The sequence below is a fragment of the Pogona vitticeps genome, chromosome 7 (genome assembly GCF_051106095.1).
Source record: "Pogona vitticeps strain Pit_001003342236 chromosome 7, PviZW2.1, whole genome shotgun sequence".
In the NCBI taxonomy this organism is placed as follows: Eukaryota; Metazoa; Chordata; class Lepidosauria; order Squamata; family Agamidae; genus Pogona; species Pogona vitticeps.
The window spans coordinates 16,367,626-16,392,954 of record NC_135789.1 but is presented as its reverse complement, the minus strand read 5'-3'; the positions used below and the strand labels follow the sequence as shown (position 1 = coordinate 16,392,954).

Genomic DNA, 25,329 nt, shown 5'->3' with positions numbered 1-25,329 from the left:
CAAATCCTCCCACGTCGTATGTGTGTGAGAGGGGGAGCGAATTGGTTGTGCACCCTGGCACACTGCTCCTTCTCCATAGGGTTTCAAGGCCCCAAATTCTGGGCTTTGTGGGTTACGTGAACCGGCGGTGATGGTTCTTCTGGTGAACCAATACGGCCCCCTTCTTAGAAAATCAGTTTCTCACCCATCAGAAATTATGGCGATCGGGATTCAGGCGAGTCTGCAAACATGCAACAGAGCAAGATGGCCGGACTAATAAGAGTTGATTCCTTTCTGAAATATAGAATATATTTATTGAACGTAATTTCCCCATTCCTTATCCAGCTGGTTGCCAGCCTCTCTTTCTGGCTGACGTAAACGGGTCGCGTGATGCTCGGCTCATCTCTCACTTCCTCCTACTCAGGTAGACCGTTTTATGTATAACTGTCATTTCCCCCCTCCCTTTTCTGGGACATTTCGAGGAAGGTTGATCTGGGCGTGATCCAGGTCGAGAATTTACCACCTGCTGGTTGACGGGAAGCCAGAAACTATTTGAAGTGCGGCCGCTTCGCCAAGATCAACAAAACTGGATTGTGAGGTTTAGCACAAAGAAGATATTTGTTCACAAGTGTGTGCAAACCTATTTTTCACACACACCCAGGTCTTCTTACACCTTCAGAAGAGTGTTTAGGATCAGAGCGAACGCTCCAGCGTATCAAGAAAACTCAAATCAAGGCTACCCTGATTATTATTTTCATTCAAAGATACAAGACGTGGGTCTTTGGCAGGTATTAAATAACAGATAACTGTAGGGCCTCCTGCAATCGTGGGATCCGTATCCACGGATTCACTTACCTGCCCTATGAAATTTAAAAAAAAAAAAAAAAAGCCTAGAAATATAGATTTCTAAAGAAGTTAGCAGAAGTGACCACTTGATGGAGCCAGAGGGCAAACTATTAAAACAGCGTTTGCTATCATCCACGGTTTTCAATATCTGCAGGGTGAGTCCTGGAACCCCCCACATATATAGAGGTTGTACTGTAATCCATTCTAACCAAAAACCGAAGTATCAATTATATATCAGCGTCCTATGTATGCTGTTCCTAATATTGCCTGTTTTTTCTTTTGCAGCTCTGATGGTGTTTAGCTGATCATATAAAATACAGTGGCATTGTTCCCAACGCTCCTGTTTCTTATTTTTATTATTATGTCATTTACTGTAATTTGCACCCATTTTCACCTTTTCAAAAAAACTCTTTAGGAAATCTTTACTGAGTCTTTTAGACATCTTGAGAAAATCCGCTTCTGTCCTGGAGCTTCTCTATTGAAGCTTTCCCTGTTTGTTTGGGTTCAAGGCTTCCATCCGGGAGACCCTCCCGGGGGCTCAGCTTCCAACAAAATGTGGCTAAAAATAAACCATGATTTTCAGAAGAGAGAGTCAAGGGCAAGGTCAAGGATGCTGAGCTGTACAGATGATTGCAGAAATTTATGACATAGTAAATTAGCTCGTGGAGTCACATGACTGATCCTACTTTCCTGCTACGCATTGAACTCTGTACATAACTAAGAGCCACAACTGAGAATCATGTAGCAGGGTGTGTTATGTCAATAAAAGCTTTTTTTTAATGTGCGTGCATCAAGATTCCTGTCTCCACCAACACCAAATCAATGGGGGGGGGGATAACATATTTCTATAATAAGCATTGAAACCCATTTTTAAAAAATGTGTTTTTTACAGTGTTGATTTGGCCTGGGCTGATTTGCTGCAAGGCATACAAGGGAACGTTCACGGTGTGCACACCGGAGATCTTCCTTGTGCCGGGGCAGTCTATCTGAGAAGATGAAACGGATGCATTGGGGCAGCTGCCTTCAAAAGCCATGGGTGCAAATCTGCACCTCCAGCCTAGCCAGCTCAGAAAGGTTGGTCTGAAAAGAAGATCACAGCCCTTGGTGTCTAAAGGGGACGATGGGAGCTGAGTGGCCTGTTTTTGGGGGGGCAGTGCCTACTTGCTGTGGATGATAGGCATTGTACAGGTCCCCTGATCTCCTTTGCAATCGGACTTTGATTGAAGAGTCCTCTTATAATAATCCTAGCATTGCAAAGCTGGGAAGGACCCCTAAAGATCATCCAGTCCAGCCCTGTTAAGGCGGCCTTGTGGGGGATTCGAACTCCCCACCTCTGGCTCTGCCACCACAGACCCATGCCACTGAACTAACCAGCAGTTTAATATCATTTTAAGGTCATTTCAGACCCAGCTTTCTCTGGATTTTGTGTCATCTTCTGCGGAAAGGCTGCTTCGCTGGCACAACCAGCGAATGGGCGGGCTCTTCTTCTGTAGGAGGTTTAATCCAGTTTTTAAAAATAAAAATGTGGTAGGTTTCTATGGAGTTCTGCTCTAAACGGATCTGTGTTGGCTGGATACAGTTTCACCTGCGATGATTTGAGGCAGGGAGGAAAAATATAAACCCCGCTTAAAAGTGCCAAGAATTGTGAGACCAGAATCCTCGGTATTGATGTTTAATTAATTGCATTATTTTTTTTTTTTTTAAAAAGAATAAAGTGTTTCTACAAGTGGTCCTGAATCAAATCAAGCCTTTCTCTGGCGGCAAAAACCAGTCTCTCCTTTGGGCATATCCTGAAAAGGAAGGATTTCCTGGGAAAGATCGCAATGCTGAAAGATGGAAAGCAGTAGGGAAAGAGGAAGACCCCCCCATGTGAGATGGACTGACTCCCGCAAGCAAATCACGACTTTTGAGTTTGCAAGAGCTGCACAGGGCTAATTCCGCAGGGTTTCCATCTGGAGGTAGCCAAATAAACCTCCTGTTTAGGCCTGGTTTAAAGAACAAACCTGTCTTGATCCAGCCTAGCTGACGGTTGGAGGTTATCCCACAACGGCTTGGTGCCTCTGTTTTTCCTCTACCCTCCTCTTCCCAATTTCCTTTCCTGTTGTGCCTTTTTAGTTGGCAACCCTGTGGCAAGAGGCGATTCCCTCTTGATCTTGTTTTGCTGCTGTTTAAACACAAACAAAACACACTCTTTTTAATTACTTTAGACCCTTTGCAGGCGTTTCTTTCTTGGATCCCTAAGCCCATCTTCCACCAACGGACCGTGGGTGATGGTGATGGTTGCGTTTAAGTGGGATCGTGCCCCCCCTTGTTTCAAAACTCTGAGCAGGCCCTACGAGAGGCCCATAGACAGCCCACCGAGAGCGCCCTATTCTTGCGAGATGGAGAGTTAATCGCTCAGCTCGCACATACGCCCTTCGGGGCCACAGATCACTAATGTTCTGAGTGCGAATCCCTGGAATGAAACAAAAGCCGCCCGTTCGGCCAAAATACCGGAGCAGTGAAGAGGAACCCATTAAACTGTGTTTGGTGGTCTATTCTGTTGAGGGAGATGGTGGAAAACCCAGGATTTGAAGCTCACGAGGTATTCTCCCCTCGTGTGTTTGTGTAAGCGTGTGAGGCCGGGTGCCACGCTGCGCACGGCACAGCCGGCGCTACAAAAAAGCGTGTGGGTTTTTCTCTCTTTCTTTTCGGAACCAATTTGGAAAGGCGAGCCGAGCCGCCGGTGGTCTCCGTAGAAACAAGACAGGCGAAGAGGATCCAGATTCTGCAGCAACTTGGCCCACGGGCGACGAGAAGGCTTCTGTTGGCCAAGCCGGCCGAGATCCCTCGAAAACGGTCCTCCTGGGACTTCCTGGTCTCACCTGCGGCAGGTGAAATCCTGGCCGGGTTGAGCTTTGGACTTTTCCCAACCCCAGGGGCGTGGACCAACCTGGCGTGAGCAGGAAGAGCCGAGCCAGAAGGAAGAGAGGCGGAGAAGGAGAGAGACCGGCTGGTCGTTGGAAGAGATGGACCAAGAGAAATCCCCCGGAGATGCCACCTCGGCCAGATCTCCTGACCTGTAAGTGCCCCCTGTCTTGATGCTCTTCCATTTTGGACCTGAAATTGAGGTGGTTTTGGGCTCTCTCTTACGCCAGGGGGCCTTAAAAAAAAAATCTGGTTTTCTGCAGACCAGGCTCAAGCCACGATTTATGCTCCAAAATAGCAATCAAGTCAATTTTGATTTAGGGTGTCTTTTCCAGGGTTTTCTAGGTAGACAGTCTCCAGACATGGTTCCCCCCTTCCCTTCTTCTGGGACTCTATCGCTGGGCCAAGGCTACCCAGGCTGGCCCTTTTCTTGGGAGACCTGGTGAGGATTCGAACTCCCAGCCTGAGACCTCAAGCCGTGAGCAGCTCCCCAAGAAAAGGACAGCAAACTCAGAGGAGGTCCTTTATCACGGCCTCTGGGTTCTCCGCTTTGGAGGCCAGGGTGGTGGCGAAGGAGGGTGCAGAAGGCTCAGGTTCGAATCCTTGCCCAGGCACAGAAACACATTAGGAGGTGGTAACAGGAACCTTGAGCTTCCCCTATTTTGTGTCCTGCGCAAATTCTGTCGGGGTCGCCACGAATTGCAATTTCTTTCTCCTTTCTGCTGCCGAGGCTCCTGATGGGAGCTAGGGTTTCTGATCTCTTCTCCTCCATCGCCCCCAAGAAACCAAATTTAAGTTTCCAGTCCTCAAGCATCTGGATTTAAACAGGCTTGCTCTTTTTTTTCTTTTTCTTTTTTTGAGGTGGCCTTTGTGTGTGTGCGGCCATTGCGGTTCTTCCTTTTTTTAAAAAACCTGCTCCTGTGTCAAGGTCACCCTGAGTTATAAAACCATTGGGTTTTATAGCTTGTTGTTAACGTGCCATCAAGTCAGATCCGGCTTCTGGTGAGCCTATGAACTGCCAGCCTGTCTTGTCCTCGGCCGCCCTGCTCTGCTCTTGCAGACTCAAAAGTCGTGGCTTCCTTGAGGGAGCCGGTCCATCTCACATTCGGCCTTCCTCTTTTCCTGCTGCCTTCCATCTTCTCTAGTATTTTCGTCTTTTCCGGGGAAATCCTGCTTTCTCACGATGGGCCCAAAGTAGGAACAGCCTCAGGTTCCATATTTCTGCCTCCAGGGATCGTTCAGGCTTGATTTGAACTAGAAACCCCCCATCCCCCCCCCCCCGTGTCCGTCTTTCTGGCAGTTCTGAAATATATTTGGTGTCTCTCCAATATTTGAAAAGGCAACGATAAAGCGGCCCTGGATTCAGACTAAGAGTTATCCACCCATTTCACGACAGCACCACAAGCTGAAGATGATACTGATGGACGGGACAGCTGGAGGCACAAAGTAACTAACTACTAACTAAGTACTGAGTAGTTAAGTAACTTAATGTAAGTGCTAACTATGTTAGTATTACACAGTTGGTAACCATGATAGAACCCTGATGAACTTCCTTGGCCAAGAGAAGTCTATGCTGGGACAGTTTTATAACATGTCTACATGTATGTGTGTGGCTGGATATGTAGCTCAGGGGTTGAGGTGTCTGGTTGGGGGTTCGAATCCCTCACGGGGCCTCCTTGACAGCGGCTGGACTGGATGATCCTTAGGGGTCCCTTCCAGATCTGCCATTCTAAGATTCTTATTAAGGGGTCGGCTGGGTAGTTCCAGGGCTGAGGTCTCCGGCTGTGGAGCTGGAGGCTAGGAGTTCAAATCCTGCACGGTGCCTCTTGGGGGAGAAGAGCCAGCCTGGTTAGCCTTGGGGGCCCAGCTTGCACCATCCCAGAAGAAGGGAAGGGGAAAACCCCTTCTGAAGACTCTGTACCTACAAAACCTTGGAAAAGTCTGCCATCAGTCAGAGCTGACTTGAGAGCACATGATAATTACTTAATTAACAGCATCGTGTTCTTGCATCATGGAAGGACCGCCCGGCCTTTTCTGATTTTTCTTTTCTAAGTGGTTGGACGTGAGTTCTCCGAAGTAACTTCTCAGAGCTGTGATGCTTTTGTGTCAACCATTTGAACCAAAGTTACTCCAGTTTTCAGAAGCTTTCAGAGGTTTACTCCGGTTCGTAGGCACCTCTTGGACTTGACTTTATTGATTCCTTGATATATTGGTTTTTCCAGTTTAAAATCTCTCCCTCCCACCTTTCTCCCAGAGAGGGCCTGACGGCTGCTCCCGTCATTAAAAAGGCAAGATTCAAAGGCAAAAAATAAGAGATGGAGAAATACTTTTTTTTTTAAAAAAGTGTTAGATTAAAAATGGCACATAAAATCAATATGAAAAGACATTTAAAACAACAGAGTGCAATCACCTATTTCAAACTCTTTCTCGGAGGAAAGGGCCGCCAGCAGTCAGAATTGACCTGATGACATATCATCCTCATCATCAGCCTGATTATACAGTATATCTCTTTTTCCTTGGACGTTGGGCCCGGGGTCAAGGCACGTTGCCAAAGCCCTGGGCCAAAGTGGCCTTTTTTCAAAACACAGCGCCATCCCTTGTCTTCAAGGCCGCCTGAGACCCATCGGGGAGGGGGGTTTGCATCCTTCTGATGGCCCAGGACAAAGTGGGAATTTGATCCGACCTTTCCCCTACCTGTGCGTGTGTGTGGGGGGGGGTTCGCACTACAACACCCACCACCTTCACTGGGGATGATGGGCCTTGTCCTCCCGCCCATGATTCCCCAGGGCCCATGAGGTTTCCTAGAAATGTGAAAGTTCCTTCCACCCGTTTGGGCGCACCTATCCCTCCCCGAGGGTCGCTTTCGCGGCCCCGCACTACAAAGCCCATCGTCCCGCGGAGAAGAGCGCCGCAGGCTGAGTCTGGCCGCCGCCAGAGGGCGCCCTTTCGCCGCCGCCGCCGCCGCCGCCGCCGCCTGCCTCTGGCTCCGCTTCATCCGGAGTCACTTCGCTTCGCGGGCGGGATCACACTCCGAATCGGATGGCCATCCCGGCTCCCGCCGCCTTTCCCCGGCCCCAGGGCTGCCTCAGTTTCCCCGAAAGGAGGAGGAGGAGCACGAAAGGGGAGGCTCCCCCGCAAACACACCCACCGACGCCGGCGAGGCGCGCAGGCAGGCGGATCCGATCCTGCGCGCTTTCTCCGCCTTGGCCCCGGTTGCCCGGCGGTGCCCAAACCCGCCGGGATGGCGCAGCTGGGAGTCGCCTCCGCGGGAGCCAGCGGGCTCGCCCGGACCACAGTCAGGTAGCCACCTTCTCCTCCCTCCCAGCCACGCACCCCCCCCCCGCTTCCTCTCCAGGAAAAGAACCCAGGCGTCCGGGTTGTCAGGCGCCAGAGAGGACCCAAGCGTCCGGGCCGGTTCGCCGCATCCCCTCCGCTTTTCAGTCCGAGCAAAATGGGAGCCATCCATCCAGGGATGAATTAAGAACCCAGGGGGCCCCGTTGGTAGGCTCCAGAAAAGGACCCAGGCGTCCGGGCTGGTGGGTCGCCAGACCCCCTCCGTTTTTTTCAACCGACCAGAAAAGAGTGTAAGTCCATTTAGGAATAAGGTCGTCTGAGGTGGCATGAGGTGGTATATATATATATATAATATATATAAATTTTTATCAGCAAAGTTTTCTTCCTGCCTATTTTATTGGCACGCCGGTCTTGCGAGGTCGGCCAGCGGGCGAGGAATGAATGGGCCAGCAGGCAATTTTGTGGGCTGTTTTAAATCTTCCTGATTCCCACCAATTTCATCGCTCAAGCAGGTTGTGGTTTCCTCCCGAGGAGCTGAGAAAGGAGAGCCATCACCCTAGAAGAGAGGGTTCGAATCCGCCCCTGGCTAAACCCAGTTTCCCGCAAATTTCTGGTGAAATGGTAGATTTAGCCCAGGGGGGAGAGCACAGGGGCCTGAACAGGAGCCAACATTCCAGCTTTCAGGAATGGTGTCAAGATAAAGGTGTGTATCCCAAAATGTACGCTTCTCCCCTGATTCTTTCCCTATAGGGGATCTTCCTTACAACCGCAGTATCTGTCTTAATTTAAAGCTTTCTTTCAAAAATGGCCTTTCTCTTCTTTTTTTTAATTTCCCCCTCGAAGGATCAACTGGAAACGTCTCCCTGCCTCGGTCTTTTCGTGACGTGACCAAAGTATTTTTGGATGCCATGGTGTGCCATCAAGCATCTTCCCCCCATACAGTGGCCCTAATAAATTCCTGTCCTCTGGAAGGTCCTATCCTTAACAGCCCTGCTGAAAATTTTGCCGAGAATAGGTCGTGGTTTCTTTCATGGAATCTATCCATCTCACATCCGGGTCCTCCTCTCTCCCTTCTGCCTTTAACTTTTCCTACCTTGATGGACCTTTCCAGCTTCTTGCGTTTTATGGGTTTTCCAATGCCTTGGACTTTATTCGTTCAATGCAATACCCCTATGCGGCTCGCCTTTTTGGTCCCACAAACTGCACAATTCCCAGGCGTGTCTTGGAAAAAAACAAAACCTGGGGAATAATATTTGGCAGCGGGCACTGCCATGGTGCCAGCTGCATTTGGCAATGTTACTTTCTTCTTCTTCCCAGCTTACGTGGGAATGCTAGGAATGCGAAAGCTATCCGACTGGCTCCTTTCCATCCGGTTTCCTGGAGCGCATTCGAAACCTCTCCCACAGATTGCACGAAGCTAGTCGTGAAATAAAATTTCAAAAACCCTTCCGGTGTTTTTGCAAAGCACCTCCTTAAAACGCCTCCAGGTTTTGCAGCTCCTGATGCGAGAGAGCCGAGGGTTCTCCATTCCCGAATATTGATTTACTCGTTACATGATTATCCCACTTTTTAGAGGATTCAAGTGACCTCTGGCGGCCCTATGCAGGAGGGATCTCTAAAATTCATGTCCTCAGCTGACCTTGCTCAGCTCTTGGAAGCTCAACAGTCGTGGTTCCTTGAGGGAGTCCGCCCATCTCATGCTCGGCCTTCCTCCTCTCCTGCTTCTTTCCACCTTCTCCAGGCTTACTGTCTCTTCTAGGGAATCCTGCCTTCTCAGGATGTTCCCCAAAGTAGGACAGCATCAGTTTCAACCTCCAGAGAGAGAATTCAGGCTTGATTTGCTTTAGGAACTACTTAATTCCTCTTTCTGGCAGTCCTGAGTCTTTACAAAACTCTCCTCCAACACCACATTTCAAACAGATCATTTTGCCCCCCTGTCAGTTTTATTGATGGTCCAGCTTTATCACTCAGACATGGTGATCAGGAATACACAAGTGTGGTTGATCTTGGTCTCCGGAGACACATTCTGGCCCTTGATGAACTTTTCTAGCTCCTCCGCGGCTGCCCTTCTGAGTTTCAGCCTTCTTCTGATTTCTTGGCTCCAGGTTCCTCTTTAGATTGTTGGTTCGGATTGATGATACGGAACCTGTAGCCATTTCGAATGCTTCGCCGTCCATGTTCAACCTGTATAGACCGTCCTCCTCACTGCTTTATCTCCCCAACAACCCTGTGAAGGCAGCTCACCCTCTCAGATTTCACAGTTTATAATCCTAGAATCAGAAAGTACCGCAAGGCCATCGATTCCCTACCCACTACAGGAGTTGTGTGTTTAAGATTGCTTTTCCAGCAATGTGGGGTCGGCCTGTGGGTATTTCTCCTTTCCCAGGCGTTCTTCGGTTTGACTCTGTCATCAGACATTTAAGCAAATTCAATAAATTCGTCCTTCAAAAATCAATTTGTGGACAAATTCGGTATTCCGTTTTCTCTGCTCTTTATCATATTCGGAACCTTCACTGTTCTTGACGTTTCCAACAAAGCCACCCTGTGAATTCGTCCCAGAATGTTCGGTGCCTGGGGGGGGGAAAAGGTGGATTTTAAATTTTCAGTGTTTTTTCTCTTAGTTTTGTTTACACCCCTGCCTAGAGTTGACGGCTTATTGCTCTTTCCCTGCAGTTCTCCCTCCGACAATCCCGGAAAGCAGAAAAAAAACAAGAGGAGAATGCTGGAGCAGAAAAAATGCCAGAGCTTGGATGAAGCAGGGGCTGAGAGATCCCGCCACGGGCCCAATCCACCTTTGTCCAGGTGAGCTTTCCTTTACGGGCCCAATCCCCTTTTCTCCTCGAACATGGGGCCAGCCTCCCCAAATTCGGCTCCCCTGGTTCTGTCTGGTGGACTACATCGCCCATCCTTCCCAGCCCGTGGGCTGGCTGGGAGTGATGGAGGTTGTAGTCCACCCCCTTCAGGCTGGAAAGAATGTTTTTAGGTCCAGTCTGGAATGAATTTAAAAATAGTGGAGGAATGAATTCCCTGAATTTTCGCAATGTGAATACTCAGATTTATATTTCCATTTTAGGTCCAAAACTGTCGATCCGTCTTTTTACAAAGAGCGGGAGAAAGAAGCCGTTCCGGCTTATCGTCAGAACTCGGAATCCAGACTTTCCAATGTAAGCTTGGGCAGATGCAGAACTTCAGAATCTGCTTTGCTTCTCGCTCCTTCCCCTACCTTTAAATCTCTGTCTTGGTTTTATTCCCAACTTCGGGTCGTTTTGAAGAAAACCTTCTGACATTTTGCTGGAGGGTTTTGGTTTTGTTTGCAAAAATGAGTTCCGTGGCAGCGATTGGTATCCAGAGAAATGAGGAGGGCCCTTTTGATAAAAATGCAGTAGGATCCCTGTATGCACGGGGGATTGGATGACAAGCAACCCCTGCGGATACTGAAAAATGCAGATAATAGGGAACGCTAGCAAATGCAATACATAGGAAAGTCTCTGCCCCCCTCTAGTGATGGGTTCTGGCCACGTCATCATTCAAAATCAATATTTGGGGGAATATAACTTTTAAAAATATTTTCAGACCGTGGATAAGTAAATCAGCAGATACTGATCCAAGTATACGGGAGTCCTACAGCATGCCGCCAATGATAATTTTTTTTAAAGATGGAAAAATTTTAGGGTCTCCAAACAGCTCACCTGTCACTTCTTTTTCCACAGCTGATGAAACACGCCATCAACTTTCACCGAGTCTTTAAAGACCTCCCCCTGGAAGAGGAGCTGCTGGAGAGTAAGTCACCTGATAAAAGGGGGAACCTCCAAAATGGCCCCATGTCTTTTAGCAGCCCCACGGGGGGGCATCCTTGATGGGGTCGCTCCATCTCACGTTTGGTCATCCTCTCCTCCTGCTACCTTCAACTTCTCCTAGCCTTATCACCGTTCCCAGCCCCTCTTTGTCGGTGGATCAGATCCATGAGGACTAGTTGTTCCATTCAGCTTTTTGGAGCAAAAAATCACAGCTTAATGGAGCACCTGGTTTATGCGCCAAAGGCTCAGTCTTAGGCAAATCAGGTTTTTTAAAGGATTGGGCCATTTGGATGGGCAAGACCACATCTTTTTCTTTAGGGGGATACAGATTTTATCGTTCTTCTCTGGGATGTCCCCCCCCCCAACATATCATGTTCTCAAAGGGTGGGACAACAGCTCCGCTCCGGACTTGAGTCTGAACTTTTAAAGGCATTGCCTGATGGGATGAATCTATTTGGGGGTACCATTGAGGGCCTCAGGGAGTGCCTGTAAAACCCGGAGCGGATCTATCAGGGCTGTGCAGTCAAAACTCCCTGCCACCGCTCAAAAGGTCTAGAACGCAGGAAGTTTTGACAGTTCCGCGTCCCGGATTCAGATAATGAATTAAATTGGAATAATTTCATTTCTCTACTCCGAACCCTCCCTGTCTCCTTCTCCAGCATTCTCGTGTGCTTGGCAACAGGAGATAACTTACCACGGCCGGCTGTACATCTCCCATCATCACGTCTGTTTCTACTGCAGCATGATACGCCGAGAAGTTAAGGTAGCCCTTCAGCGGATCGTGGCCGCAGGAAGAGGGGTGGGGGCATCCACATTTGCAAGAGCGCTCCGAGGCGCTGTTTTGAACCCCTGCACTGAACCCCCAATGGGTTCGGCCCCTCGGAGCAGCTTCTTTGAAGTTCTGATGAAAACCCGGGGTGGAGGGGATGGCGGACGGCCCAGGCTGGGATAAAAAACACACCGGGTCTTTTTAAAATGTTTTCCGAAGGGGACGGGAAAGGCTTGAGCTGGCTGGCAGCACCTCTAGAGGCGCCCTTAGGGGAAAAGTTCGGACTGCAACCCAGACCGACATCCTTCGGCGCCACCGGCCCCAGCAGCTTAAGCCACCTCCCTTCAGGGTGTGCAGATCATGGCCACAACTTGGAAGCTGAAAAATAAAACCCCAGTTTTCTCCTGACGCCCGTTTTTCCTCCCGCAGGTCACTATTCCCGTCACCACCATCAGCATCTTGAAGAAAGCCAACACGGCCTTACTGGTGCCCAACGCCGTCTGCATCCGTACCTCCGAAGGGGAGAAGGTAGGAGAGGGGGGGAGGAAAGGTGGGGGGGGATCAGTGGTTTCACGTCCACCCACTTCTGGGTAGGAGAAGGTGGGAAGCCACCTTTACTTGGACCCATAAATTACTTAAACTGGGTTTTATCCCGCCTGGCGACTCCATTTAGAGCTTTCAAAAAGCTTTCAGACAGTCTTCAAGGGCAGCCCCAGGTACCACTTGTCGTAGTAGTCCAGTGGTTGAAATTGGCATCCAGACTGTTCAATCCAAAACCAGGATCCTCAATGGGAGGGTTAGGGTGGGGGGGGCAAGCTTGGATGTTAATCCCCCCCTCAGCATCCTTTTCCCATTTCCCTCCCCCCCTCCGCAGTTCGTCTTTGCGTCCTTGCGGTCGCGGGAGAGCGTCTACCAGCTGCTGCGTGCGGTCTGCACCCACCTCCAGGTGAGCCGAAGATCAAGGCGCCCCTCTGGGTTGGGGTCGGACCTTTGGCTCTCTCGGTTTGACCCCGGATCGTAGGCCAGGAGGGGTGGTTGGACGTCTCTTCCCCCCCCCCCCATCTTTGACAGCAGCTCTTTACTCTGTCCCGCTCCCCTTTTTCCGTGTCTTAGGACGGCACCCGAAACAGCCGCCTGACGCTGCCTGACACCACCTCGGAAAATCTCTCAAAGGTGAGAAATGGCGCATTTCCGGTGGTCGGGGTCGTGACTCCAATTTCGAGGGGGCTGGACATCCATTCCAGGTTTTAGCCTGTGCTCAAGCAGGAGTATTATCAAAAGTGCTGCAGCCATTTGGAATTCCACTAAAACCTGGACCGGATTTACAGCAGAGGAGGGGAGAGCGAGGGGTTGATCCATCTTGTTTCTACACATTTTTTGTCATTAAGAAAGGAGGGAGGAACACTTGTACTGCCCGCATGTAAATCAATTTTGGAAATTCTGCATTTAAGCATGGCATTTTGGAAATTCTGCATTAAAACACAGAGTTTCTGAAGTTCTGCATTAAAGCATTAAGTTTCTGAAATTCTGGCTTAAAGCACGGAATTTCTATCATTCCACATTAAATCGCAGAATTTCTGTTTCAAGGCAAAGGAAACCATAGGTTCTAAGTTCACCCTATTTCAAACAATTAAAAGCAACCCTTTTGTAAATTATTCTGCCTGCTCAAAATCAGCTTCATCCTTATTTCTCTGCCCTCTCCCCTTTTTTTTCCAGGTCTCTCAGGATCCGGGTGTGAATTCCCAATTGTCAGAGCACGAGATCTTCCCAGAGGAGTCTGGTGAGGATCGGGTTTTATTTCATGGCTTCATGGGTGGACTGGGGTACTTTTGAAGAGTGCCACTGCAAACGTTTCTAGTCTGCTTACAATAAAATGAATAAATACTGTACAGATATACAGTAGCAATATTTCCATTTTTAAAACAGCATGGAAACATGTTGTTAAAAACAGCAGAAAATACAGTGAAAATGAAGCAAAACTTGCCTGTTTCAAAACTTTTTGAGATTTACATGGCTGTGTTGCACTCTGCTGTGAATTTGTTGGTTTTGCCTCTGGAACTCTCTGCCTCATGAGCATCCTCACTGTCCCCATCCCCCCGCCCACTGGCATGCAACCTTTTTCCCAGTGCGCTTTTTTAACCCCCAGACCTTGCCGGAATTATATTATATTAGAAGGGGAGCCATCGTCTCCTCTTTTTTTCAGAACAATTTAAAACACCCGATTGATCCATCGAACTGATAGGTAAAATTTAAAATAACCAGTTTAGAAGAATGAAAATGCACACATGCACCCTTTAAAGTCAGGTACTTTAAACTGCTTTTAAATTTTTTTAAACCGACGTCAGTTTTTAACATTTTGGTCTTCACGTGTGGTTATGATTTTATACCCATATTTTTAAAATGGATCTGTGCCTTACTTTCCTGGAAGGCAGGTGGGATGCAAATAAAGTAAATAATGAATGAATGAATGAATGAATGAACGAATAAATGGAAATAAACTAATTCTACAGTGCAGTTGTATCAATCTGATGCAGGGTTGTCGTCTTTTTAAACTCTTACGGCTGCTGGCGAATAGACCCAGCTGTGGGTCGGATTTAGCTGCACTATGGGGTAGAAAGTGTGGGTTTTCCAATGAAGGAGGGATCCGTTCCCCGTTTTCCTGAAAATCGGGGCGTCTCATTTTCCAGAGCTGGGAGATGAGGCAGATACGGGGGCCAAAGTGCTGACAGATCTTCACCTGCAGCAGCATCCGACAGCAAGAGGGACAGGTGAGTTGACCCCCCGCCCGCTGTACACCTGAGCGACTTGGGTTGCCTTGGGCGGCGTGTCATGGGGGGACGGCAGCGGGGGAAAGCAGCCGTGGCCCAGCAGCAGGGTGACTCGTGAGCCGGGGGACGCGCCGATCTCATCACGACTCCTCATCTTCGTACCTCCCCAGGGGCGCCGGCAGTACCCAAGCCCCCCGAGACCTGGACGGACCACATGGAGCCCATCAGCATCATCATCCTGATCTACCTCTTCTTGTGAGTGGTACATATATACCCGCCATCTGAGGCCCATAGGGCCCCCCCTCTGGGGACCCATTGGGGCCTCTGACAGGCCAGCCTGGGACCTCCTGTCCCCCCCCCGCGACCTTAACTAGCCATCATCATTGACACATCTTGTGGCTGTGAGTTCCACCGGCTAACCAATGGGGTTTATTAAAAAGTCAAGTGCCACAGAACTTGAAAAAGTGAACTGCTGAGAGTGATGGGTCTCCTCACCCCTGAGCCTTTTTGGACCAGTTGGGGATGCTGGGATTTGTTGTTTTTTAAAAGGGTTTTCCCCGAGCTCTGTCCCATTGTGGTAGTGATGATGGTGATGATGACTGTGTTTTGTTTTGTTTTTTGTCCCCGGTGCAGAGTGGTGGTCCTGATCCTTTCCTCGGGTTACATCGGTCTGCGCATCGTCCAGTTGGAAGAGCAGCTGACGTCGATGGGGGCCTGGCCGGATTTACACCTCCAGCCTCGGTGGGTTTTAACTTCATTTCCCTTTTAAAAAAAATCTTTTCGGTTTCTCTTTTTCTTGAACTCCGGTGCCGTGGGATGGGCTGGGGAAAAAACCCGGGGACTGATGACACGAATAAACCGTACACAAGGGTACGGATCCCAAAATTTCCAAGTTCCAAAATTTTGGAATTTCCAAAATGCCATCACAAAAAGCACCCACCACTTCATATCTGTCTTTCCCACTTTTTTATTACTTATTCTCTTTTCTCAAGAACAGTAAGGTCTAGAAACTTGACTGCCCCCCTTTAAAATTATTATTTTTCTCCCCCTTAAAATTAAGTTCACCCTCCCATAATAAATTATGCAGGCCATCATCCAAAATTGTTTTTTTTTTTAATCTCATGGCTTAAGGCTGCTGCTCCAGGAGGATGATTTGATCTTCTGCACGTGCCAGATCGACCTGGCACTGCATCCCAAAATCATCAGAAAGCGTCCCTGCTTTTTTTAGGTCAGGGGTTTTGCACCCGCGCCTCTGGTTCATTTCCAGCACGTCTCGGCTTGCTGGTTCAGGGCCCGAGGGAGGAAAAAAGATTGCATTTTGGATCATTTTGGAAACATCGACACTCTAAAAAATAAAAAAGTTTATTTTTAAAAAAACGTTCCGGACAGAAAGAGTTTGAGGTTTCCCTGAATCTGGAAGCTGACACAATTTTGGGGTTCCTCCCCCCACAATTGGTGGGGCAGAAAGGTAGGTGAGTTAGAGGAATGAGGGATGAATAATCAAATAAATAAATAAATAAATAAATTGGGGCATACATTGGATTGTATACAGTAATTTAGCCCTGGCCACATCTATATTCTTTAGGCACGTGGTTGATGTTTGGTGGTAAGCGTGCCAGAGATGGCGAGCCTTGCCCAATCGGGATGGCGTGACTTGGGTGCGAAGTCTGCCGCGTGCCGTTCTCTGGGGTTTCGGTTGGCAAGGGTCCAGCAGATCCTAAATTGAGCAAGCCGGGCAACACACACAGGTTTCCAACACCCAGAAGGCTCCGGGAAAGCGTGCCTCTCCGGCTGTTCTTTGACTACGAGCTCCATGTGGCCCTATTAGGGTCGCTGTGGAGGGACGATGGGGTGTGAGAGTTCGACCACAAAACCCATTGGCAAGAACAGGGGGGACGGTGTGCTGGTCTGTAAACTCCATCGGGGGCCCCACCGGTGTTGCCAAGATGGGAAAGGATGATGGGGGTTGTAGTGGGAAAAAATGGGAACAGAACACGTTGCGGGTTCCCAGTCCCTTGGGGAATTTCGGAGGAAGACTGAGAACCGCCAAAAAGTGGGATCCCTTGGACTACAAAACCCAGAATCCATCCCGAGGCAGCTCATGGACTCCCGCTTCGGTACCTTGCAGAAGGTGCAGACAAGGTGCAGAAGGTTCCCTGACAACAATGCCCATCGTCCACGTTTTCCCCCAACTTGGGCTTTCAAGCCCTCGTCTTTTGGATGGACTGGTTTCTAAATATTGTTTTTCCCCAGCAGGTTCAAGGAGACGTGAGGAAAGAAGAGAAGGGGACAGGAGGCGGATCTGACCTCTCCGAGGGACACACACACCCCCACCGCCACCTCCGAGACCATCTCCCTTCTTGCTGGCCAGGGAGTGAAAACAGAGAGGGCTTGGGGACCCTATATATGTTCAGGATCCCAAATGTATATATTTGTCGGGGGGGTCAGTCTAGATGACCCCATGGGTCCCCTTCCATGAATCCACTTCATAGAAGCTCCAGAGTCAACACCCAGAATAAATAATGTGGCGGGAAGGACAAGCGATCTGGAGATCCTTAAAGCTACTTGTTATTCTAGCAGGGGGCATTTTTTGGGGGGTGGGGGGAGCATCTTGAATGTTGTGGGCCTATCTGAATTTTTTTTTACAAAAATTAAAAATCAAATATGCTGTGCATATCTCTTTATCACAGAAAGCCCCAACCTTGAGAGGCGAAGCCTCCATATCCAGAGGCAGTCTATCACCGGGTGGAACCCTAAGCTGGGGGGGGGGGCAACCAGGGTGAGGTGCTGGCACCTTTGAGCCGTATTTTAAGTATTCCAGAAGAAAAACGAAGATAGTAAGATCCTGTTATCCGCGGGATCAGCTTCCACGGATTCAGTTAACCATAGCCTGAAAATATTACATATTCATATGCATCCCCACAGCGTATTTACCAGAGCTAGCCACTAGAGGGAGCCAGAGACGGCGCTGTGTATTGGGTTCACTCTTATCTGCGGTTTCCAGCATCCGCAGGGCAGGAACCCAACTCCTACTGTATACTTTCTCAAGATATCTTTGCCGTGTCTGGCGTTTTCAAAACCTTCTATTTTGTATGGTGTTCTCGTTCTTGCTGTACGTTTTTCTGCTACCAACCGTGCGCGTGCGAGTGTGAGTGTGGACGGTGGGGAAAGCACGGCTTTTTCCCACCCACCGCATTTCTGCAGAGGTGCCATTTAAATAATAGTAATAAAATAAAGGCTGGGCAGAATTAAAACCCAAGGCTATTGACGGTTCACTCTCTCTCTCTCTTTTAAATTAAATCTGCTGGGAAGAACGACGGGAATGCCCGAGATAAGGAGGGCGGGTGATAAAAAGCCAAGGTATGATAATAACCAGTTGTCTGCTGGTGGCAGTGGCACATGGTGGGCACGGTGCCAGGGCGCCTCAGTTTCGGTAACCCAGAATCCCTGTTTATCTTTCTCTTTACTGATCTCTCCTTTAACCCTTCGGGGTGAAAATCTTCAGGAAGCAACAGGGCAGCGATCTCCGGCGGTCTTTTCCCCCCGAAATGTCCCGAAAGCAAAGCTTTTTGGGGGTAATCTGGAGAGAACCAGGGAGGTGTGTTGGGGGGGTAGAAGGGGATTAAAAACACAAGATGCCCAGGGGGAATCATTAAGACCCCTTAGGCTCACAAAAGACCCGCTCCCGATGGGAGGAAACGCCCAGAGGCACTGAGGGGAAGTTTCCCCCTCTCTGAATCTTGAAAGAGGGATTCTCTTCTGGAAAAAAGGGGGAAGAGGGCCGGGCCTCGCCTGCTCCCCCAAAGGGGATCCTTCTCAAGCTTACGAGGGCTGGATCGGCCCTCGTCCTTCGCCTCCCGATTTTACTTCTCAAACCCCCAGTGAGCCCCGACGGGGCCTCTTCCTCCTTCCTCTGTCTCAACCCGGCAGCAGGAAAGAGGAAGGACTGAAATTATCCCACCAGCGAGGCGCCGCATGGATAAAACTCACACTCGGGACACCGGGAAGGGTCCACCTCTCAATTTCATTGGAAGGAGGAGGAGGAGAAGACGGCGGCGTGCTCTCTCTCACACACGCCACGGCACGCTTAAGCCAAATCTGCTGCTCTGCCAGCGTCCTACGCTGGTGTCGGGCAGAATCAGGGAGAGCCCCGAGGCATCCCGGACGAAGCTCAGCCTCCCTGCCAGTCACCACCTTCTCGGATTCTCTTCCCTGCCCGGCAAAAAGCGGTCTTTTCTTTTCCTTTTTTTACAAGTTATGGGTCGAAGGCTGGTGATCAAACATGCGCCAGGTCCGGTAGTCCTTGGCCGTGTAGGCGGGCGTGTGGAGGGACAAGCGGGGGACGTAGCCGGGTTTCCCCTTCAGGTCCTCAGCGCCGCGGTTGCGGTTGACCACTTGGAGAAGCAGAGAGGGAAAAACAGATCAGGAAGACAGTGGAGGGGGAAAAACATAGTACTGCGGTATCCACGGGATCAGTAACCACTGTTTCACTTATCCGCTGCCTGAAAATATTAAATACACTAGGACCCCTGTTTCTGTGGGATTGGTACCAGCAGTTTCAATTATCCACGGGCTAAAATATATTACAAATATATATATATATTTAAAATGAGAAAGATATTTTCAGGATGTATTGACCAGAACTGGCCACTAGAGGGAGGAAGAGACCATACTATTTATTTTTGCTGTTGAAGAATACATACTCTGGCTTCCTCTAGTGGCCAGCTGTGGTAGCCCATGGTGAAAATATTTTTCTGTATTTTTTTCTTTTACCACACTCTCTATATGAAGCACTCACTATTATCCACAGTTTTCAGCATCTGCGGGAACTTGGAACCAACCTCCCGAGTGGTGACAGGGACCCTACTGTAAAAAATCCTAGAAAGTCACATTGCCAAGTTAGATTAACACCAGACCTGGCCAATAGCGGGAACTGGACACCAAGCTATATACAGGGTTTCTATATCCACGCTTTCCGACATTCACGGTGTGTGTGTGTCTTGGAACTGACACCCCATGGTCTTGTAAAATACAATGCAGTGCAATGCAATATAAAATAACCTTTAGGGGAGAAAGACATAAGCATGGATAAAACGCTCGTGCTTAATGAGGGCTAGAACCTTCTGTTGTTTTTTTTAAACTCTGGCCTTACCGTATTCTTTCCCAGGTATAAACTGGTCTTTCCATAAAAAGGAGCCCCATCGTGTGTTAGGATCCGAGTACTGTGCGGGGACGATAGGATCATACCAGCTGCTCTCTCGCAGGCGCTGGGCATAAGCTGCAGGAAGAGGAGTGGGATGGTAAGACAGGAGCCAGGCGGGTGGAGCTGCAGCTGAAAAGGCCAGCACCATCTCAGGCCAAACACTGCCTTTTAAATCGTTTCTTTCTCCACTTTCTGCCAGAGCTTAGAACCCCTTTTGAAAAGGACAGATTTAAAAAAATCTTGGCTCCTCTCCTTTTCAAAGCCGGGTTGACTCAGGAAAGAAAGCAGTGGGCTTGAAATTTTCAGGATCTGAGCAGGGCTGCGAACAGTCAGGTCCTGCATTTATAAGCTTGCAGAAACAAGAAAGAAGTGGGGAAGGCAGTAGGAGAAGAGGAGGACACCGCCCAATGTGAGACGGACGGATCCACGAAAGGAAACCACAGCTTTTTCCTGGCACGATCGGAGCAGCGTTGTTCAGGAGGGGATATTTGGAAGGCGACTCGTGCGTAGGGTCGCCATAAGTCGGAAGGGATGGGACAGCACGGAACTACGAGTGAGAACACGTGCAGAGGAGTGGCGCCATGTCCAAATCCTCACCAGGCAGTAGTCTCTTCTCCCGTTCAGCGTGAGACTTTTGCCAGCGGTGGTAGGCCTCTCGGCCGATGCTGTCGGTCAAGGTGTACCAGGCGTTGCGGTTGTGGGTGTTCGTGAGCCCCGTGTACCAGGTCTGGGGCATCCCGTCCCACCCCATCGGGGAGCATTTCCAGCTCACGGCTTCCTTGATGACGGGGGGATTCCTCGGGCCTCTCAGCGACAGGTACTCGTCACTGCGGAGAAGGAACAGTGATAACCAGAAAGCGGACCCTCATTGGTGCGAGAGGCAATATGGTGCAGTGGTTAAAGCACTGGGATGGTGCCTTGGAGCCCCTGCTGAGCCATAAAACCCTTAATCTCCCTCTTTCTCGGCTTGTCCAACCTCCCTGGGTTGTTGTGAAGATCAAATCGCATCCCGTTGCCTTGAATTCCTTGCAGGAAATGCAGAACAGAAAGATGACAAAGCAATCAATAATAATAATAAAAAACAATAGACATAGATGTTGGGGAGAAAAAAACCCACCAAATTCATCAATTCATCAAAACGGCTTGGGGAAAAAAGGGGGGTTCTAACTTCTTTTCGGGAACTACAAATCCCACCATCCAGATGGTGGAAAGCGCCTGGGAGTTGTAGTTCAAAACATGGATATCCGTCTAATTTTATTTACAGTATTTATTTATTTACTCATTTATTTTATTTATACCCCGTCTCAGCCACGGCTTTGGGATGATTTCTCTCCTGGCAAAGCCCACGGGAAAGACGCCATCCAGCCCTGGGGAATAAATCCGCACGGCCATGGGAGGATTCGGCGACGGGACGGGCTCACCTGTAGAGCGGCGTGGGGAAGTCGGTCTCTAAAGTGCTCTGGGGGACGTACGGGCGGCTGAGCGCCAGATCCCGGGAGGCTAGGCTGCGGGGATCCATGCCGGGCCGGCGGAAAGGTCCCCCCGGAACATCAGCCCCCGGCTGGGTTGGAAAAGAGAGGAGAGACAAGAGAGAGGTTGACAGGTGAGAAGCAGGAAGGAAGCACTGCTTGCTCATTGTTTGGTATAAGCCGGCTCATGGCAACCATCCCCTGGGTAACTCAGGGCCAGCCACCGGGACCATACGGGTCTCCAGCAGGCTTTCGTTAAGGAGAGAAGACCCCGAGGAGAGCCACAAATGGGAATTTTGCCAGCTGGAGGCGGGCTGGGCAAGGATTTCACGCGATGCCCCAAATTCTCTCCAGGGGGTGCTCATTAAGGGTCACGCCACGGCGGCTGAGCGGTCTAGTGCCCCAGCACCTCTTGGTGGCCTAGGTGAGGGGGCGACCGAGAGTGAGACCCAGAAGACGCTCAGCAACTCATCCATTCGGCAGGGGCAAGTGATGTCCAATCTTAAAAAAAACCCAACAGGAATCTGGCTTTATTCGCAACGCATCCTCTTCCTTCTTTAGACGGTTTGCCCGGGCTTGGGGAGCCCAGACTCTTTATTTCCCTCGCTCACTGGGGTTTTTTCCTCTCCCTCTACCCAGATGCCAGCTTGTTCAGCATCTCTCCCCCCCCCCCCCCCGGTTTACTCTCCTCCCTTTGCTACAGAAGGCCCTCTCTCTTTCTTGTTTAACAAAGCCGGGGCTGTGAGTTCTAATCCACCGGCATGGCCAATGAGAACTTTTATCCGTGGAGAGGGGCTAAAAACAGTTTTATCTTTCGTCTTTGTACTGAAGACTTTGCTCGGGGCTGATAAAGCAGATTTTGTCACCACGGAAAACTGCAAAGCCTTTTACAGTGAGGTCTTGACTTAAGAACGGCTTGAGTTAAGAACATTTTGACTTAAGAACCACTCTCATAGGAAAATATCGACTTGACTTACATACTTAGATTTGAGTTAAGAACTGAAAAAACCCACGTGGGAGGCAGGGAAAGTGCAAAATTTGAACTTTCAGTTAACTGTTGGCCAGTGAAAAGGGTGCCTGTCTGCTTCCTCACTCCTCCCAGCGTTTAGAGAGTGGATTGGGAGACAGTCTTCAGACTGCCTGGACTGTATTTTCCCTGCCTTCCCTGAACCTTTCTTGACCTAAGAAAAAAAGAAACAAAATATCCCCCTCTAGTGGTCGAAGGCAGTATAGCAGCTTCCCATTAGTTTCTATGGACGGAAAAGAGCAGATACGGATCAAATGGTTTTCAATGCATTCCTATGGGAAATGCAGATTTGACCTAAGAACTTTTTGACTTGAGAACCGCCTTCCAATACAGATTAAGTTCTCAAGTCAAGACCCCACTGTAAAAAGGTAATTTTGCATCACGTTTTGGGATCGGTCGAGTGATGATGCTCTTCCTCCTCTTAATCATCCCAAAAGGGAAACCCACATTTAAAGCTCCGCATCCCAAGGAGAAATGCCATATGTTCATATTCAGTCCAAGTCAACATGGATCATGTCCCATTTAGTGGGATGATGGAACTGAACCGAGGGTCCAGGGAACACCCGGGGTGATGGTGCGCCAGATGCTTTCCCTCGCCCTGGCCATCTGTGGGGAGGAGAACAGTGGGGCAGAGGCACTTTTGTGAGAAATGGTGAGACAGAAACTGAAAAAATGTGATTGGCAAACCAGGAAGTTGGGAACAGAAAAGCCGCCTTAACATTCCTCCACCCCAGATGGGAATAAATCGCACGCGGACACAGGCAGCTTTGAAATTCACGAATCTTTTTAATGCCAAATACATTAAATTTTACAACGTCAAGTTGACAAGGCTTGGTGGATAATGTCGGGGGGACGGACCCTCAACCCCCCTCTTACAAAAACGCATCCTGGGTATCGGTATGGGACACACAAAACACATAGCAGGCAACCCGCAACCACCACCCCCCAAATTGGGAAGAACACACATTAGGGGACAAACTCACCCTAACCCACCCACCCCACTTCCTTGGGAGGGTTGTTTTATTTACACACAGAAGCGAGGGAAGAAGGCAGCTTAATGGTGGGCCCTTTATTTGTTCAGAAACAGGCAAGTGTAGCTTTTATGGCCCATCTCAAGACGGGGGGGGGGAACACCTCTTTATGGGAAGTTCAGCAATCTAGGAGAGAGAAAAACGGAGTTTTCTTGGGATGTTGACAGTCCCTGGGGGGAAAAAATCTCGTTCATGGCCGGATTCAGTTGCACCAGAGTGATGGATCTCGGAGAGCTCTCCTGCAGGCTGGCTGGCCACTTCACGCCAAAGACCAAAAAACAACAACACGCAGCTGGCCAAATGCCGCCTGTTCCCCCCCCCCTTTGAAAAAAGCTGACACACTCTGAATTTTGGATCCACTTTTCTGATGGATCCCTCACACACTCACACCCTATGCGGACGCGCTCCCTTCTGCACCTCGGCAGATTTCTAGGGAGGTGCGAAACGTTCTCCACGAAGGAAACCCCCCCCCCCCAATACATGATCCCACGCAGGAGACCAACTCCAGCACAGCCTCGGTGGAGCCTCCCTGCGGGATCTGGCTACCCAGCGGCTGAAATGGGGAGATCCCGCAGAGGCTGGCTGGAGCGAGGGGGGGGGAGGCTGCTCCCGACGGAAGGAAAATAAAAAGCCGGTTTGCCGAAGGGGTGCGGACGGAAAAGGGGGGAGCCACAACCGCACTGTGGGAAGCCCAATCTTTACCGGCTGTGGTGATCAGCAAAGCCAAAAAAGCTTCAATTTTTAAAAGAAATGCTCAAAAATATAAGTGCCACTATCTCTCCAGTTTGCACACAGAAACACACAAAGTGTTTTCCCTGCCCTGGATCCTATCAAACAGAACACACTCCTGTTTCTTTGATAATATAAGAAACTCTTCTTTTTAAAAAGCCCTTTAATCTGCTTTTTGCTCTCTCCTCCAACAAAAACCTCTTTTCCTGGGCGCTGAGGAAACCAAACCGGAACGAACCAAACCTCCCCAGGGTGGACGGCCAGCCGGCTCGTTCGTCCCCTCTCAGCGTTCGGGTTTGGGTGCTCTGTTTGTACATATTCCAATTTTTCTGCTGGGCTTTGTCAACCAGGAAAGGAGGGTTTTCCGCACCCCTGAGCGAGGAGCGCCCCAACCAGACCTGATGTCCAACTGGGTTTAAAACACTGTTTGGTCCATGTTTTTTTCCGTCATCTGAACCAAAAAGGAAAGAAAAAGAAAAAAAAGATTCCCCTCTTTTAAATAAAAACTCACCAGCATTTACGAAACTTAAAAATGTTGGGTTCCTCATCTGTCTCTCATTTCCAAAACAATCATAACAAACTCAGTATCTTTTCCTTTTTCATTCCTTTTCCGCTTTTCCTAAGCCAAGACCCTAGGCTGATCTAAAATCCATGGAACTTCATCTTGGTTCCCTACTCACTGGATAAGAATATTCACTGTACGGACATACACATATATAGACACACACACACACAAAGAAACTGAATATTCTCAGCCGGGCCAGGACAGAATCCCATGGTCTTCAGTGGAATTTGCAAACAAACAAACAAAAAAACCACACATAGATATATATACACACATATATCTATTTATCGTTCTTTAATGGTGAAGCATCTCCTTCTTTTAACAAATGCCTTCATCCGTTCCTGTTCCCTTTCTGTGCAGGAGCCAAAGGCTCAAAAACTGGATTCCCCCTTCCTTTCCAAACGGTGTTGTTCCCTTTGGATGTGTCGAGCCACAACTCCCATGGTACACCACCAGCACAGTGACGGGAGCTGTAGTCGACGAAATTGGAAAGGCGCCCCCAGTTTGGGGTAAAAATAAAACAGGCTCTTTTCTTTTTCGGCTTTCAAAGCCAGGAACGCTTCCCGTACGAAGAGGGGTCCATGCATATATTCTTCCTGATCCGTCCCCCTCCTCTCTTTTTTTCTCCGTCTCCATGTAAATGCAGCAAATATCTTACAATTAAGTTCTCTTCTTCCTTGAAATCCTAGCTTTTTTTTTTAAACTGGTCCAACAGGCATGCACAGACACTCTCTCTCATACACACACCCAAAATAATATTAAGACAATATTCCCACTCCAACGTCTTCCAAAGAGTCCAAAGGATGAGGATGAGCCGCCGGTCCCCACTTGAGCCCCAAATAATGTCCAATAGCGTTCGTACATAGATATTTAATAAGCATCTCCAAGCCGCCGCCCCCCCTCTGGACAGAATGACGCACTAAAGGTCCCCCCCCGACCGCCCAC

At 49.2% G+C, this 25,329-nt stretch overlaps 2 protein-coding genes across 4 annotated transcripts; one reads left to right on the top strand and one right to left on the bottom strand.

The window, feature by feature from the left end:
- Positions 1–306: 306 nt before the first annotated feature.
- On the top strand, positions 307–17,619 carry LOC110079332 (GRAM domain-containing protein 2A). 3 transcript variants are annotated; one of them, XM_020794291.3, is made up of 13 exons: positions 307–3,886; positions 9,700–9,828; positions 10,100–10,190; positions 10,737–10,806; positions 11,483–11,586; positions 12,022–12,120; positions 12,467–12,538; positions 12,706–12,765; positions 13,309–13,372; positions 14,280–14,360; positions 14,531–14,615; positions 14,994–15,101; positions 16,614–17,619. In XM_020794291.3, the coding sequence occupies exons 1-13, from the start codon at positions 3,834–3,836 to the stop codon at positions 16,630–16,632; spliced, it is 1,035 nt and encodes a 344-aa protein (XP_020649950.3). In that variant the 5' UTR covers positions 307–3,833; the 3' UTR covers positions 16,633–17,619. The 3 variants fall into 3 exon arrangements, with proteins under 3 accessions (XP_020649950.3, XP_072834208.2, XP_072834209.2); XM_072978107.2 differs by lacking the exon at positions 307–3,886 and adding an exon at positions 6,709–7,032; XM_072978108.2 differs by lacking the exon at positions 307–3,886 and adding an exon at positions 6,710–7,032 and having other exon boundaries at positions 16,617–17,619.
- TEKTIP1 (tektin bundle interacting protein 1) lies at positions 16,957–25,327 on the bottom strand. Its single transcript, XM_020794293.3, has 4 exons — positions 20,985–25,327; positions 20,161–20,390; positions 19,513–19,638; positions 16,957–18,754 (listed from the first exon to the last, which is right to left on the bottom strand). The coding sequence occupies exons 1-4, from the start codon at positions 21,197–21,199 to the stop codon at positions 18,609–18,611; spliced, it is 717 nt and encodes a 238-aa protein (XP_020649952.3). The 5' UTR covers positions 21,200–25,327; the 3' UTR covers positions 16,957–18,608.
- Between the last annotated feature and the right edge of the window lie 2 nt (positions 25,328–25,329).

What these genes read in the sequence shown, in the direction of transcription:
- LOC110079332 (XM_072978107.2), top strand. Translation starts at nt 6,974, where the DNA reads ATGGCGCAGCTGGGAGTCGCCTCCGCGGGAGCCAGCGGGCTCGCCCGG. An exon ending in CGGAATCCAGACTTTCCAAT is followed by an intron (nt 10,191 to 10,736) that starts GTAAGCTTGGGC and finishes CTTTTTCCACAG; the next exon opens with CTGATGAAACACGCCATCAA. An exon ending in CCTCGGAAAATCTCTCAAAG is followed by an intron (nt 12,766 to 13,308) that starts GTGAGAAATGGC and finishes TTTTTTTTCCAG; the next exon opens with GTCTCTCAGGATCCGGGTGT.
- TEKTIP1 (XM_020794293.3), bottom strand. Translation starts at nt 21,199, where the DNA reads ATGAGCAAGCAGTGCTTCCTTCCTGCTTCTCACCTGTCAACCTCTCTC. An exon ending in TTCCCCACGCCGCTCTACAG is followed by an intron (nt 20,391 to 20,984) that starts GTGAGCCCGTCC and finishes CCTTCTCCGCAG; the next exon opens with TGACGAGTACCTGTCGCTGA. An exon ending in GGAGAAGAGACTACTGCCTG is followed by an intron (nt 19,639 to 20,160) that starts GTGAGGATTTGG and finishes CTCTTCCTGCAG; the next exon opens with CTTATGCCCAGCGCCTGCGA.